General features: G+C 45.7%; 1 protein-coding gene across 5 annotated transcripts in view; it reads left to right on the forward strand.

Moving 5' to 3' along the window:
* The window catches only part of GRHL2 (grainyhead like transcription factor 2), a 156,794-nt gene extending 144,152 nt beyond the window's left edge, over window positions 1-12,642 (forward strand). For all 5 annotated transcript variants that reach the window (XM_008540923.2, XM_008540920.2, XM_008540930.2 and 2 more), the window contains exons 14-16: window positions 834-919; window positions 7,356-7,420; window positions 9,556-12,642. In XM_008540923.2, the coding sequence (XP_008539145.1) occupies window positions 834-919; window positions 7,356-7,420; window positions 9,556-9,670 (266 nt within the window). In that variant the 3' untranslated portion in view covers window positions 9,671-12,642. The remainder of the gene's footprint in view (window positions 1-833; window positions 920-7,355; window positions 7,421-9,555) is intronic.
* The last annotated feature ends 1,290 nt before the right edge of the window (window positions 12,643-13,932 follow it).

Raw genomic sequence — 13,932 nt, forward strand, 5'->3', positions numbered from 1 at the left:
CCAGGGCCCCACAGCAGGCTGAACTGGGGTCAAAGCCAGACCTGTTATATTCCAGATCCTAAGCTTCTCCCTCAGCTTGCCTCTGACACACACCATTTCCCTCCCAGGCCTTTGCACATGTTGGTCTGCCTGCCTGGAGTTTGCCCTCCCTGTCCTCTCTTTCTCCCGGCCCTCTCCACCTCTTTTGCCTGCAATGACACCTACACATCCTTCATGACTCAGATCTTTCCTTCAAGGTAACCTGGGAGCCCTACCCTCCTCACCCCCCTGAAAAGCTCAGACCCCTATAAGCACTCTCTCGTGTCTTTTTCCTTCATAACTCTTATAATTCCGTCTAGTTGTCTGCTTGTTTGAGGAATGCCTGCCTCTCTAAGTGGACTGTGAACTCCTTAAGGGCAGGCTGTGTCTTAACTCATTGCTGCAACCCTAGCTCCTAGCACACAGCCTGGACCTAGGGGCCCAGATGGGTATTCAGTAATATTTGTTGAATGATCAAATAAATAAGTAGAAAACCAAAGTCACAGAAAGAAATGCCTTTGTAATAGATCGTGTGCCCACCTTGAGAAATTTAATTGTAAACAATGTGTGAAAGCATCTTATAGCCTGTTAGCTGCTACCCAGTTGTCCCTTTGTCTCGTAGAACCTCTCCTCAACAGTCCCTAGCAGCAGCTTGTCTATGAGGGTGCCTCCTCACCTTGTAGGATGTTGTCTGGGTCAGGGGTCCAAGACTTAGCAGATAATGTCAGTCTCCAACACCTGTGTGACAGGAAGGAGTCTCCTGTGGCAACTGTGTGGGCTCCTCAGTCACGGCTTCCCCCCGCCTTCTCTTTCAGTGCTTTTGTACGTGAGGAAGGAGACTGACGATGTGTTTGATGCTTTGATGTTGAAATCTCCCACGGTGAAGGGCCTGATGGAAGCGGTAAGCAAAGAACCCCTTTCAACCTCCAGGAAACCTGTTCTCATTCTCCTGAGCGGGAATCCATTTATTAAAATGCAGCCTTCGAGATGGCTCCAGAATGAGCTTTATAAAGAAAGAGAAAAAGCAGAGACATATAGGGACACTGATCTCTGTGCTGTCATGGCTTATTAACGTCTTAAGGAGAAGGAAACTGAGAAACTGCCAATTCCCTGTCGATTGAAGGCTAATCAGAGTAAGATGCCATAGAGGAAGATTAAACTGAGTTTCCCTTTGTCTCTTTGTGTGAAACTCAATTAGATATGTTAACTTGCAAATATGTAAAGAACAAAAGAATTAGGAACTATCTTGCTAGCTGTGATAGTGTAATCCCAAATAAAAATATGACCTTGTTTGATTAAGAAAAAAATATATTGGGGCTGGCCCCGTGGCCGAGTGGTTAAGTTCGCGCACTCCGCTGCAGGCGGCCCAGTGTTTTGTCAGTTCGAATCCTGGGCGCGGACATGGCACTGCTCATCAGACCACGCTGAGGCAGCGTCCCACATGCCACAGCTAGAAGAACCCACAACGAAGAATACACAACAATGTACCGGGGGGCTTTGGGGAGAAAAAGGAAAAAATAAAATCTTAAAAAAAAAAAAAAAAAGAAAAAAGAAAAAAATATATTTTGCAGAGTTATAGTGATTTAAGTAAGATTCTGAATTCCCTACCTCTATTCTCATCCCCAGTTTTGTCTAGCCTTACCCAACCTGGGCTCAGGAAAAGCTATTTTATATTTTATCCATGTATTATCCATCTGAATATGGCTTAAATATGCCTCTACCTTTAATATGGTTTCTAACCCTCTCCCACCTTTTTTTCTCCCTGTACAACTATGTTATAGAAGACCCAGGTGTTTTATAGTGATGGAGACAACAGGACTGCCAAGGGACAGTTCAAAATCATTGGTTGTTCTGGAAAACTGCTACATTGGAACAGCATCTTGGGTTATGGGGTGAAATGTTAAAATGTATAGGATAGTGGAGTCACACAATATGTAGCCTTTTGGGCTGGTTTCTTTCACTTAGCGTAAGGCTTTTGAAGTTCATCCATGTTGTAGTATAATGAGTACTTCATTCCTTTTTATGATTGAATAGTATTGCATTGTATGGATATACCGCATTTGGTTTTTCCATTCATCAGTTGGTAGACATTTGGATTTTTTCCACCTTCTGGCTATTGTGAGTAGTGCTGCTATAAACATTTGTGTACAAGTTTTTGTTTGAACACTTGTTTTCACTTCTTTTGGGTATACATTAAGGAGTGGAATTGCTAGCCCGCCACAAAAGGCCTCATATTATATGATTCAATTTGCAGGAAATATGAAGAATAGGCAAATTCATAGAGACGAAAAGCAGATTAGTGGTTGCTAGGGGCTGGGTGAAGGGGGAATGAGGAATGACTGCTCAATGAATTTCCTTTTTGGGTGATGAAATTTTCTGGAACTAGATAGTCCGGATGGGTGCATGACGTTATGAAGGTACTAAATGCCACTGAATTGTACCCTTTAAAATGGTTAAAATGGCAAATTGTATGATATGTAAAAAAAGTTATTCGTTGTTCATCTGAAACTTTTTTAAAAAATGCCTAGGAGTGTTACCAAGGCAGATTTTACACTGCCCCTGTGGTTGGCATTGTTAACAAGTCCCCAGGGCATCGAGGACCACCCTCTAAGAAACACTGATGGAGGGTCTAGTAATCTTTTCTACTCTACAGGATTTTTCATTGGAATGGAGTTAATTGTTATTGAATTTACTGTGCATAAAGGAAATGAACACAACAAAAATATGATCTATTTTTCTTCAAGTGAACCAAAATTTTAAAAATGACCCTAAAATTTCCAGGGGTAGACTTATAAGCTAGAGAAGCCTATAAAATATTCAGACCTCTCTGGGGTCCTTTGGACAAATTTCATGCCCCAGATCTGGCCTTTCTGATCGTATTCCTGACACTGACTTACCTAGGACAGTGGTGACTATGGAAAATTCTCTAAGCAGTTGTTTCAAGTGTCTGTTCCCAGAACTCAACCCCAGGTTCTGATTCTGCTGAAGTGGAGGTGGGGTGCTGGTGGAGGATCAGGAAGCTGTATGTGTAATAAGCTCCCCGAGTATTCTGAGATCAGCCGGGTGTGAGAACCACTGATCTGGACCAATTCTGAACTGATTGATCACACTGGGATTCATTACACCTTTTTCCTTGGTGTCTTCCTTTCCTGTCTGTGACACCTGGCCAGTTCTACAAGTATTCTACAGCTGTGGTCTCACGGGCCCACAGTGGGGTTAAACGTCACCTTCACTCCCACCCAGACAGCCACCTCGCATCCTCTGGCTGCACTCCCCGCCGCAACAGTCAAGCTTGTGATCGCTTTTAGGGGAGCTCATCACCATTACACCTACCTTGCTTGGCTTAGCTAGGGGTATGGGGCAGAGGATTGCATGGTATCCTTTGACCTTGTAAGCCATGGAGAGGTGAGGTTCCCTAGGCTGGCTCTGGTCAGATTCCTTAGGGCAATTCTGACTTCATCTCTCCTTTATTAAGCCTGGAAAGAAAAAGTTTGATTAAAGCACCAACGCAAGCTATCTCCTTGCTGCGTAAGTGTGCAAAATTGGAAAGCAGGGCCGGAGAAGCTGCTTCGGGCTCCTCGGGGGATGGGGTCTGCTGGTGAATTCCGAAGGCCCGACAGTCACAGCCCCTGTACTTGGGGGGCAGCCACGAAGGACAACAGGTTCTATTTAAATGAAGCCCTGTGAAGCGAGAACCCTGGATCCTGCTTGCTGCAGTTGTACCTTCAGTTTATTTGGGACCTGGGTTGGGTAAGAAAGGGCTCTCTCCAGGGTATGGGTTCTCTGAGGACCAGCGCCTCACTAGTGTGTGACATTTTACCGCCTGGCCCTTACCAACACACATGTAGAGGCAGCCTAGCCTAGTGAGCCAGCACGCGGGCTCTGGGCTGAGAAACCTGTGTTCAGATCCTGACTGTGCCTCTTACCAGCCGGGAAGTTTCTTCACTTCTTCCTCCTTAGAATAGGAACAATAATAGTACTTACCTTGCAGGGTTGTTGTGAGGATGAAATGAGGGTTTACTCTGTCTGCTTCCTAAGTACCCAATACAGGTTAACTTTTGTTACTAAGCCATTGTTTTGAGGAGGAATCAGAGCTAGAAAAGTCAATGTGAAGATTTCCTCCTTTGCTCAGACTTTGGATTTCTCAAATAATCTGATTCTTACAGACATTGTCCAAAAGATGGAAAGTCACTTTGGTTGGTGATTCCATTACACAATTTCCCACTAACTTGGCATTTCAGAGGAGGCCTGGAGCTGTGGAAATGGTGCTGGTGACTGGGTCTGAAACTCGCAGGTTGTGAGGGGAGATCCCCTCCTGAGCCTGGAGGCGGAAGGCTGCTTCCTAGGAATGACCTTGATGCTCCACTGTCCAAGGCCCCACATTAAACAAATCCTCAGAGCAAGAAGGCAGTGTGACCCTGAACTCCATGCTTTGTTTCAGGTCTTAATTTTAGAATAATACCATCGTGTGTGGGGTTTTATATTTTTTAGCAACTAAAGGCCACATTAACAAAAAATCCTTAACTTTTAAGGAAATCTGTTTAATCAAGAGATATTGTACTTGACCTCAAGCCATCACTTTGAACCCTGTCACTGGTTGAAAATGGCTTCTCATAAAAACAAGCACAGTTCCCCCACATGGTCAACCTAGCATGTACTAGGGACCTGGGGTGTTGCTTCACTAAGTGGGAGACTCCGTTGGAATCGCTGAGGGCACTTTTCAATGACACCATCCTGGAGGCCCACACCTGACCTTCAGAATCAGGCTCTCTGAGGGTGGGCCCAAACGTTGGCACTGGCATTGGTAACAAGCTCCTTGGTTGACCTTGAAGCACACTAAAGCTTGGGAGCCACTACCTGGTGTCTGGGACTTCGGGCCTTCATATCTTGTATGGCCTGCCACTATTCTTCAAATCTCTTTTCTTTTTCTTCATTGTTTCCGTCTGTGCTCTGTCTTTGCTTTGCAATTGGAAATTATTCTTCTACTTGACCTCTCCTAACACTATTGGTTTGCTGTACTGACCATCTATCCTTCAATTCATTTACCAAACTTCAAAATTTTTTAGTTCAATAATCATATTTTAGATCAGAATTTTGCATGTATGTGCTGTACAGCAATCTTCATAAGAGTTCTTTTATATTCTTCATAAGAGATTTTTTATGTTTTGTTCCAATGGATGCCTTCAACACAAGTTCTGCCCATTGTCTTTGCTGCCAATAGGCTGTGTTATCTTTTATTTATTTTTTTTAAGATTTTATTTTTCCTTTTTCTCCCCAAAGTGCCCCCAATACGTAGTTGTATATTTTTAGTTGTGGGTCCTTCTAGTTGTGGCATGTGGGACACCGCCTCAGCGTGGCCTGATGAGTGGTGCCATGTCTGCGCCCAGGATCCGAACTGGCGAAAGCCTGGGCCTCTGAAGCAGAGCACACAAACTTAACCACTTGGCCACGGGGCCAGCCCCTAGGCTGTGTTATTTTACATACTGGGCTCACTTTGGCTCCGTTGTGGCTGTGGGATCAATCCCAGCAGTGATGGAGCAGTGATGAGCGGCAGGCAGGATGTTTGGTCCCCAGTATTCTTATGCTCTCTCAGCCCTCAGCCCACCTGTTCTGCTCCTTCTGGGCTTATTAGGGGTAACGAGTTCTTCCTGTGCGGTGGGAGGGATAGATAGATGGAACCTATAATTCTCTGTAGAGTAACTCTTCCCGGGATCCAAAACTATCCCACCTCTGCTCCTGGGCTCTTCAGCCTCTTTTTGTAGCCACTGCTAGACTGCCCGGTGGTCCAAGTCCCACACCTCACCTGCCCAGCTGTGTGTGAGCCCCACCAGCCGCTGGGCTCAGAAGAGGCAGGTAGATTGGATTTGGACGAGTAAAAACTTGAAAGGCATTTAGGGTAGGTCTCTCCAGAATCCATCTCTAAACTGTTATTACTTTATATTTATAAAAGTGAATCACAATCATTGTAAAAATAAAATAAACAGTACAGACTTGTACAAAATGAAAAGTAAAAGAATCTCCTTGTTTCTGTCCATTCTTCCAGGGTAGCCACTGTTGATAGATTGGTGGGTCCTTCAAATATTTTCCCTTTCCTTATGTATTTTTAAAAAGATACAAATGGAATCACACCATATATACTGTTGGGCAACTTGTTTTTTGTTTCCTTTAGTAAGTTAGGAACATTTTTTTTCATATTGGCTTCCCACATTTCTTTTAATGACTGAGTGGCTGCGTGGCTTTCAACTGTGAAAATATTAAACTGTGCTTATTGAGTGTTTATTATATACAGTTTTTCTATTATGAACAGTGATGCATTGAAAAGCTTTGTGTACATCTGAGTGTATTTCTGTGGACCAGGTTACTAGATGTGGAATATGTGGGTCAAAGGATATATGCCTTTTAAATTTGAATAGCTTCTTCTAAATTTCCCTCCAAAAAGGTTGAGCTTGTTACTCTCCCATCTGTGGAATGTGAGAGTTGCTGCTTCTCATGCTCTGGCTGACACTGTATTATCAATTTTTTAGTTTTTGTTAGTTTGATAAAATAAAAGTAGTATCCTACTGTTGCTTTAATTTGAAATTTTAAAATTAGGAGTGAGGTGGTGTATTTTTTTCATATGCTTATTGTCCTATTGTCTTTAAATCTGTGAATTACTTCTTCGTGTGGTTTTCTTCCTTTTCCCGTTGAATTGTTAGTCTCTTTCTTGATTTGCGGGAGTTCTTTCTAACTTAAGGAAGTTCGTTCCATGTCTGTCATCTGTGTTGCAAAAATGTTTCCTAGTATATTATTTGTCTTCACCATTTTATGGTGGTTTTGCTATACTGGTATTTTAAATTCTATGTTGTTTTATCAAGCATTTAGCCTTTTTTTTTCAGGTTTACTGTCTTGGAAAGATCTTCCTTGAAGGTGGTATCTATACAAAGAATTACTCATGGTTTCTCCTTGTACTTTTATGGTTTCATCTTTCACATGTCAGTCTTTGATCTGTCTGAAATTTATTTTGATGTAAGAAGTGGAGAAGGAATCCAGCTTAACTTATTAAACTTTTTCTACATGGCTACCTATTCATCATGATTAGAGTCTGTCTTTTTCCAACTGATCTGGAATGATAACTTCCTCATAGATTGAGTCCCTATGTGGCTGAATCTTTTGTTGAATGATTTAAGGTTTGTCCAAAGGGAGAGCCTTGCAACTAGGTGTTTTGAGAGCTTGACTCATAAGTAAAGGGCACTGGCGCCCAGGAATAACTCTGAGAGAGTGAAATTGGAACGAACTTTCTTGCCTCTGCTTGGGCTTCCCTTATGAGCTCATCTGCCTTTTTGTAATTGGTGTTACAGATATCGGAGAAATATGGGCTGCCTGTGGAGAAGATAGCAAAGCTTTACAAGAAAAGCAAAAAAGGGTAAGAAAGAAACTGAACTTAAACTGACTTCCAAATCAGATGTCTGCATAGTGCCTTTAAAAAAAAAAAAGATAGCGCCTGTCTTATGTCCCCCTTTCATAAAAATGGTATGTCCTTCCAAAGGACGGCTAAGCAGCTTGCAAATACAGTGTATTTTGAAGACCTTTAATGAAAAAGGAAGGGAAGGGGACAGTGCCTTTTTGGTTGAGATGCCCTATACCAATGACAGGATTAGTGGGTGGAATAGAGGGGTCTAAAAGTGGGAACACTGGGGAGGGAGGCAAAGTCACCTCTCTGCAGAGTGGAGGTTACTGGGAATCACATATTGCTCCCGGGGTTGGTTTCAGGGTGGCACAGTAGGAACAAGAAGAGTTCAGGGCATAGGGGATTCTTCTGTTGTAATTATTAACAAAATGACCTGAGTGATCGTTGGACCTACTTGTTCTCGGTGTTGAGAACAATAACTCTCATTTATTGGGTGTTCATTAGGTTCTGGGTCCTCTGCTAAGTGCTTTATCTGCAATGCTCTGTTATTCCTCACCACTCTCTGAGGTACATTCTTATCCTTAATTTACTGATGAAGAAACTGAGCCAGACAGAGGTTAAGCATCTTGCCCAAGGTCTCATGTTCAATAGGCAGAACAGAGATTTGAACCTAGGTCTGAAGCCCCAAAGCTCAAGTGCTTAGCTCTACATTCTGCTATCTGCCATCTCCAGTCCTCCTGGGGCTTCCTGTGTAGGAGGTTCTAAGAGTAGAGGATGCAGAAGCTGGATTTAGTACCAGGATAGGGTCTCCATTGAGTCAGCTTCTAGAGCTATTTTCCTACAAAAAGCAGAAAATGAGTCTTTAAACTCTTCTCTGGGCCTCTTTCATAAAGGAAATTGATTATCTGGGATGCACAGGCTTTCTGAGAGATGGGGGTCTCTTGGTTGGTTGGGAGTCAAATGGGAAACACTTCACTTGAGCCCTTGATGGAAAGCTCACTAAAATGCATATTCCAGTTCTTTCCAAGGTCAGTGCAATAGGCTGGGTGTATTCCTTTGATGGGGAGGTTTGAGCAGTGTTTCAAGGTCTTCCTGCTGGGCATAAACCTCAGCACAGATGTAAATGCCGACGGTGCTAACATTTCGCTCTCAGTGAGCACTGTGTCAGGCCCTGGACTAAACACTTTAATCCGAACAACCACCCTCTAAAGCAGGATTGTTATTCTTATTTTGCAGAAGAGTAAACAGAGGCTCTGAAAGGCTAAACAACTTGCCTGATGACACGTAGCTGTAAAATGATAGAGTCAGTTCTTCATTCTCAAACCAAGATCTGTCTGACTTCAAAGAATGGGATTGGCCCAAGGACTTCTAAATCATGGACAGACCCTGGAAGTTGTTGGTTTTCTTAAAACTAAATCCACTGGGGCTAGTTAACTAAGGAGTGGGTCACGTGGTAAAGTGGGAGCTTCAGAGTGAAGCAAAGCTGGTTTCAAAATCTAGCCCAGCCCTGAAGGAGCTGAGGGAACTTGGGGAAATGATTCAACCTCCCCGAGCTCAGTTTTCTCATTTGCAAATTGGCGATGATTACACCTACCTTCAAGGTTGCCGTGAGCATTAAATGCCAGGTCTCTGAAACACTGGAGCACCCTACACGATCAACAAAGGGTGGCTGCAGTTCTTGCTTATTTTCTTCTCCCTCTCAAGTGTGAAGTTCTTTTTTAAAATGCATTTTCAAGAGGCAATATGGTTTAATAACGATGGTTAGGGGACCTAATCGTTTAGCTCCTGGTTCTGTTGATAGCAACTTTGTGATTTCAGGCTCTGTTAACTTCTCTGGGCCTCAGTTTACGGATCTAGATAGCAGGAAGCTTGGGTTGAATGATCTCTGAAGTCCTGTTTATAAGGAGTCACGAGGTTAGTTCTGAGAAAGTGAGGCTTGGCTTTCCTCACACCGGTTTCTGGGGAAAGAAAATAGAATGAGGGTCTTCTTTTCCTGCCTTGTCTCTTCTCTCCTCTACCCCTTGCAGCCTCCCTTGCAAAAGAATGGCTAAGGGAACCCCAGCCTGGAGCCTGCCCTTGCTCTGAGCACATTGTTCATGCCATCTTTGTTTCTCCCCCCACCCCAACCCCCACCCCGCCACCCCCGGCAGCATCTTGGTGAACATGGACGACAACATCATTGAGCACTACTCAAATGAGGACACCTTCATCCTCAACATGGAGAGCATGGTGGAAGGTTTCAAGATCACACTCATGGAAATCTGAGCCCTGGTCTCGGCATCCCCTTGCAGGAGCCCTCAGTGCATTTCTCCCCAGAGAGATGGAGGCCCAGAACCCTCAGACCCACCTCTCCCTTCTCACACCTGCTGTTACACAACCACACTGGGGAGCGGGGCAGGGCACGAAGCCCCGTTCCTTGTCAGTGTGTTTGGCTCATCCACCAGCTCCTGCTGTGGAGCTGAAGCTGAGTCCCTTGGGAAGGGGCCTTTCACTTGTAAGATCCTTATTTATTGTCCACCTTTTTCCGGAGCCTGGGGTCCAGGCCCACCAGGACTCTGCAGGTCACTGCTGGCTCCAGATGACACCGTCCAGAGCCCTCCCCTTCAAGGGATACACGCCAATCCATTCATCCTGAAGAGCTTGAGAAAGTCTCGTCCCTTCTGTCTCGCCTTTCCACTTCTCCTGAGTGGATGGGCAAAACGAGCTGCTTCTTGTGCGGTCGTCAGAGGTGGGGTAAGAGGTGGCTGCCCCGCTACTGGTCAAAAACCTTCAGGTTACTCTGGGGAAGGTCATCTTGCTAAATACCTCCAGGGGTTCCTAGCGAGTGGCCACCAGGTCTTGTACAGGAAGACATTCAGCTACCATGTAATTAGTAAGTAACGCAGAAGGTATGCCTGGCAATCTTGTACATAGTGTTTATAATATTGCAATAATATATTTTACCTGTGGTATGTGGGCATGTTTACTGCCACTGGCCTGGGGGAGGCACATACCTGGAGACTCTGCTTTCTACAAGAGTTTTCTGCCTCTGTGCTGTTCAGGAGATGAGCTGGGCTAGGGATATGGTCTTTGGGGTGTCAGGTGACTTCAGCAGGTGCTAAGACAGATGCTCCAGCGCGTGTGCTGTGGGACTCGTTCCCTGTCCGCAGAGGGAGCTCTATTCCCTCTCCATGGCACGACCCGCCTGGAGGCCAGCGCATTTATCTCTTGGTGATGCGCTCTGCTGGACTGTCCCCGTCAGATTGTCTGAGACCCCAGCTCCTCCAGCTTTGGTGTCAGCACTGCCCGAGCTTTCTGGAGAGACTGCAAGGGGTTTGCCATCAGGGCCCTGTCGCTGGGGCCCCCTGCAGAACTCGTGCCTATCATGCGGATGCCGGCCACTGTGTAGTGCCTCACAGTTTACAAGCATGTCCTTCATCTCAAGTGGCCCCCTTAAAAGCCCAGCTGCAGTTCTGAGAGTGGTGCCAACAGCTCAGCTCTGAATCGACAGGCAGGACTGCCTCATGGGCCTCGGCCGGAAAGGGAGGAATCGGCTGCCTCTGCTCCTGGCTGCTGGATTTGGAGGGGGGGAAGGAAAGAGAATGCCCCAGAGCTCTGGAAATCAGCGACTTGGAGAGAGGGGGCTTTGTCCTCCTGCTACATGCCCTGGGAGACGAGGAAGAGAAAAAAACACTTCCCTCAACAATCACGAACCATCCTGGGCCCCTGTTCTCTTTGAGGGAACAGGTGGGTGGTCTAGGGGTTGCGTTCACCCTTGTGGGTTGAAGCACTAGCTTTTTGGTAGCCAGACGAATCCCCTACCTGAGTCCCGGATCTAGGACAGGTTCTACGTAAGGGCCTAGACTTATTTGTAAAGCACTTTGACGTCTTACCTGGGGGCTCCCTCTCCAAGGGCTCCCTGCGCTCCCACCCCATCTGCCCCTGAGGCCCAGAGCAGGACGGAAAGGCTGCTTCCAGCCAGCTGTTTCTCCTTGCGGCTGCAGAGGATTTGTATGGAATGGAGAGCAGGTGCCGTGCCTAGGAAGATCTCTGGGTGGTGGTAAGGGGGCGCCTTTCTGTTTGTCTTCTGGATACGTTACCCCTCCCTGTGGTGCCAAAGGTTTGCATCCTGGATTCAGCTCTGCTCCAGTCCATCCCGTCCGCCTCCACTCTGTGACTGCCATGCCCTGGACCAGCCACTTGGGGACCCTCCTGGGTACTAAAGGGGAATCTATTCTAAGATGGACATATTCAGTGTTGGAAATACATGATGTACTATGCACTTCCCACACTCCTCGCCGTCGGGGTGGTTTCAAGCATGAATGGCAAACGTAATGGCAAATACTGTTGGGTTGGGGCATAGGACTCCAGAGTAGGGAAAAAACAACATTTTTAGCAGTCTGACACAGGTTCCCTACCCTTCTCTCTCTAGCCTCTGTGGAAAAGTGTGTGCTGGGCCTGCCCTCAGCAGAGGATGAATCAGAGATGCTTTTGCATTTGTTTCTGGTCCCTGAGCAATCATTGTGGTGACCGCTGCCAGAACAAAGAATATGAGGTCAGTGCCACCAAAGAGTGGTGCCGAGTGTCACTCCCATCTGATCTGTCTCATCTTTACCACATCCCCTCTGCATTCTCAGAGTGCCCATGGCTTAGCTTTGAAGTGTCCTTCACTGTGTATGTTAGCAGAGCATTGATGAGCAAAATTTGCCAAGCAAAAACACTCCAGAAAGATAGGAAAACTTGCCTCCTCTTTTTTTTGTCCCTTAAATTAATCACACTCAAATGAATACGCTTTTTTTTTTTAAAGCCCATGTAAGATGACGGACACATGAAACAAGTGTTTTTCTTATACATACCCAAATTGCTTAGACTTTACGGGTGTTTGGAAATTGGGACTAACAGAAAAATGTAGTCAGATGTCATCTTGGAATTGGATCCTAAAAACTAAGGCGCATTCCAGCCCAGAAACTTAGGAAGGCTGAAATTAATCAAACATTTATTTTTCCTTCTTATTTAAAATTATGAAAATGCAAGAGAAACAGAGGGTTTGTGCCAAATTCTATGAGCGGCCCTTTCTTAAAGATAAGCAAGGAAGATTGATAGATGGACAATTTGCTCTTGTTTAAAAAAAAAAGGCAAATGTAACTTAATAGTTTTGTAAATGGGAGAAGGGGAATCTATAAACTATAAATACAGTTATTTTATTTTTTGTACATTTTTAAGAAGAAAAAAATAAATATTCATAATGTAAGAGTAAACAACAGTGTCTGGTGCTTTCTGTGAGGTGGGTGTTGGGGCTCATTGGGAAGAAGCCTCGGTGTGACCTGGGAAGGTTCTAGGCTCCCCTTGGGCACCTCGGGTCCTGGGCTTCAAGATAGCAGGCATTTCCTCTTCTGGTTGCCTTGTTGAGCCTCACCCCAGGGTTAAATGAGAAGACGGCTGAAGAAGTCAAGAGGCCTTCAGTGTGACTATGACAGGCCACCAGGGGAGTTATTCTTGACCGGTTCCTCAGGGCAGGGAGTAGGCTCTGTCCGTTCAGTTCTATCTTCCTCATTCCTGGCTCACTCACCCCAACTTGAGTTATGCCAAGAGCTTTCCCGTTCCTTAGTTCATCTGCATCAACGTCTACACAGAGGCTAAAATCACATGGCTGAAACTCCAATTTCATCACGACAATCCCTTGCCCTGGAACCCACAGGCTCGCTAGTATCTGTCAGCTCAAAGCAAGCACCTAGAATCATTATCCCAGTATTTATTGGTGTACCCTCAGTGACTACGCACTCCTTCAGCCAATAGCCATGATTATCTCCCGAGAGCCTCTGTATTCCAAACAAGGAGCATTTCTACTTTCTTCCACATCTCACAGTCTCTCTGTCTATCCATGTCCACAGCTGCCAAATCTTGGCTGAAAATTTGCCTTGAGAAAGATTTCTCTGACTAATTTCAACCCCAGTGCCATCCCCAGCAGCCTCTATGCCTGGACCAGTGGGCAAGTGGGCTGGGGAAGTGCTTATTGAGGAGGCTTCTGGAGAAATCATAGGATAAGAAATGGGCCACAAGGCCTTTTGCCACGATCTGTGTTCCACAGCATCAGGAGGGCTCTGAAGGCATTCCCTAAAGGCTTGAGTCCTGCTGATGATGCAGCTGTTCTCCCTGAGACAGTCCCTCCTTTGGCCTGTGGCTATGATCTTGCTGTCTGGTGAACTTTGCTCACCATGTGTGCCACCCCCTCTCCCACCTCCCTGTACCGGGACTCTGGTTGGGTAGGTGAGGATGACCAATTGTCAGGGCCCCTCAGCCTTTCACAATGTGACGAGTGCTCGCCAAACATGAGCCTCACTCAGGAAAGCCGCCAACCCAAGTGTCTGAGTCCATGTATCTGAGGGTCAGTGGGAATAGGGAAGGAGATGGGCACGATGTCAGTTCAGGTCCTCCAAGGAGCGGAAGCCAAGATGGGATTAGATGTTCAAGAGATTTATTGGGGGAATTCATGTGAAAGATAAAGGGGAAATGAGCAGGAAGAGACAGGGAGAGCACGCAGACTGACC

This window comes from Equus przewalskii, chromosome 8 (assembly GCF_037783145.1).
Source record: "Equus przewalskii isolate Varuska chromosome 8, EquPr2, whole genome shotgun sequence".
NCBI lineage: Eukaryota > Metazoa > Chordata > Mammalia > Perissodactyla > Equidae > Equus > Equus przewalskii.